Raw genomic sequence first — 2877 nt, 5'->3', positions numbered from 1 at the left:
AAAAAAAAAAAAAAAAAAAAGAAGGGAATTCACTCTATAAAAGCCTGATTATTCAATCTGATTATTCACTTGAAGAATAGCAGTTTAAGAATGTCATAAATCAAAAAACCTTCTATCACTAACAGAATTCTCATCTCAACATACCAACTTGTTCCAATGTGAAACATTTTGCTTATAAAGAATCCTTAAGGTCTATCAATGATCTACTATGAAGTTGTAGCTATTATTTTAATAAAAGTTCCCAATTCAGTTCAAAGTCTTATCTCACATTTTTAGAATAGCATTTATAAAAGCAGCAAAGCTATTATAATCTTAGTCTTTTGTTAATAAATGGAGAAAATACATTTATAACAGAGATAGAAGATCTCTTGCAGAGTATATAGGCAGGCACATGGACGCAAAATCAAATAGTAAAGCACACCTAAACATACTGTTCACTGAGTGTAAGATCCCGTTTCATTCAAAATAAACATTCTTGGCCAGGCACAGTGGCTCATGCCTGTAATCCCAGCACTTAGGGAAGCCAAGACAGGTGGATCACTTGAGGTCAGAAGTTCAAGACCATCCTGCCCAACAATGGTGAAACCCCGTCTCTGCTAAAAATAAAAAATTAGCCCAGTGTGTTGGTGGGTGCCTGTAATCACAGCTACTCAAGAGGCTGAAACAGGAGAATCACTTGAAATCAGTATTCGAAGGCTGCAGTGAGTTGAGAGTGCGCCACTGTACTCCAGCCCAGGCAACAGTACAAGACTCTGTCTCAATTAAAAGAAACAAAATTCTCAGTGAAATCCTGACACAGCCAACTCTTTTAAACAACATGAAGATACAAAATTTGTCAGTCTTGTTCAGTGACGAACCCCAGTGCATAGTATAATGCCTGGCAGATGCAGGTGCTCAAATAAATATTTGTTAAATGAATAGAATCAGGCGAATCTGAAATATCTTAAATTTCTGATTTTAAAATTACATAATTATTTTTAAAATTTTAAATATTCTTTTTCTTCTACTTCCAAAACCCAGATAATTCTTAAAGATTATTTTATTTCTTTTTTGTTAGACTGGTTCAAATTTAGTTGGATAGTCCCAGATAAGTATGACATAAACATTATTTTGAGTTTTAAAGTCTGATTTACTGAAGGGAATCTAGATATATCTAATTTGTAAATCAGTCTGTAGTATTAATGTATACCATAACAATGAGCTATCTTCTAAGTAAAACCATGTTCTTTTATATATGTAAACAAGGGTAAATGTGGTAAAATTTTAAAGTCAAAGGCAATCTGATTTCAGGCACTACATACAGGTTAAGTATCCCTTACCTGAAATGCCTGGGACCAGAAGTGTTTTGGATTTTGGAATATTTGAATATACAAGATATCTTGCAGATGAAACCCAAGCCTAAACATGAAATTCATTTATGTTCCATATATACCTTGTACACATAGTTTGTAGGTAAATTTATAGAATTTTTTTGTTTTTTTAGAGACAGGGTCTTGCTATGTTGCCCAGGCTGGAGTCCAGTGACTCTTCACAGGCGCAATCAGCACAGGAGTTTTGACCTACTCTGTTTTCAACCTGGTCCGGTTCACCCCTCCTTAGGCAACCTGGTGGTCCCCTACTCCAGGGAGGTCATCATATTGATGCCAAACTTAGTGCGGACACCCACTTGGCATAGTGCACTACAGCCCAGAGCTCCTGGGCTCAAGCCATCCTCCCACCTCAGCCTCCCAAGTAGCTGGGACTACAGGCATGCATTACCGCACCTGGCAATTTATACAATATTTTAAATAATTTTGTGCATGAAGCAAAGTTTGTGTAAGCACTTATATTTATGTGTGGCATTTTCCACCTGCATCATATTGGTGGCTAAAACGTTTTGGATTTTGGAGCATTTCAAATTTCCAATTTCCAGATTAGAGATACTCAACTTGCATAAATCTCTGAAAGATATTTTCTTTTAAAGATGTTCTCTAGCAATCAACTTATAATACTGTAATCTAATAATTACTGTTTATTCTTATTAAGGACCTACTTTTTCCTAAGAATGGTATGAAAACAATTTATGTATGCAATTTCTATTGTTCACATCTTTTGGCTGAGTAGGTTTTATTATCTCCACTTTATGGATTTAGACATGAAGGTTAAATGACTTACCCGAGGGTATACAGCTAGTGTTGAAGCCAAGACTGAGCTTCAGTCTGACTACAAGGCCGAAGCTCTTTCCCCCATATCACACAGCCAATCAATGCCATCGACTGCCAACTAATACTATCCACTTTTCCCCGTGCCAGTGTTATTCTAATCAAAACCTTACCACACAAACTATTCACTGATCCCTCTCCTAAAAAAAAACACCACATATAAACATTAAAGCTTTCATACTCTTCAATCTGTTGGCGACGAGCTTCACAATCTTGTCTATAAATCTGTATCTTGGGTCGGTAAACATATTGACTTAACAACAGGTCTTCTGGAGTAGGCGGTGTGTTTATGGTAAACTGGAAAAAAAAATCAGTGCCTGTGAACTGGTATCTTGCAGACAAAACCATATATAAGAATTAACTCAAATTTCAGAGTGCCTATTTTAAAACATTCTACAAAGAAAAATTTGAATACTCCATTACGTTCATAATGCTAGCAAGCAAAAAATTTGAATCTGAATTCAAGTCTCTGACTTCTAAGTCCATTTACCCATAGAAGTTTATGGAACTGTGGCTGTTTCACTCACAAGGGAATGAAAGTAGTTCGAAAAATGCTATGTGTTAAGAAAATAAATACTACCGGCCAGGCGTGGTGGCTCACGCCTGTAATCCAAGCACTTTGGAGGCCAAGGCGGGTGGATCACCTGAGGTTGGGAGTTCAAGACCAGCCTGACCA

At 36.6% G+C, this 2877-nt stretch overlaps 1 protein-coding gene across 3 annotated transcripts in view; it reads right to left on the bottom strand.

The window, feature by feature from the left end:
• KNL1 (kinetochore scaffold 1) overlaps window positions 1-2877 on the bottom strand; it is a 41868-nt gene that overhangs the window by 20195 nt on the left and 18796 nt on the right. For 2 of the 3 annotated variants that reach the window (XM_037739432.1, XM_017530888.2), the window contains exon 6: window positions 2383-2498. The exons of the other annotated variant lie outside the window; for it this stretch is intronic. In XM_037739432.1, the coding sequence (XP_037595360.1) occupies window positions 2383-2498 (116 nt within the window). The remainder of the gene's footprint in view (window positions 1-2382; window positions 2499-2877) is intronic. 3 annotated transcript variants of the gene reach the window in all.

The sequence above is a fragment of the Cebus imitator genome, unplaced genomic scaffold, assembly GCF_001604975.1.
Source record: "Cebus imitator isolate Cc_AM_T3 unplaced genomic scaffold, Cebus_imitator-1.0 Scaffold70, whole genome shotgun sequence".
Taxonomy (NCBI): domain Eukaryota; kingdom Metazoa; phylum Chordata; class Mammalia; order Primates; family Cebidae; genus Cebus; species Cebus imitator.
This window is presented reverse-complemented; position numbering and strand designations above follow the sequence as displayed.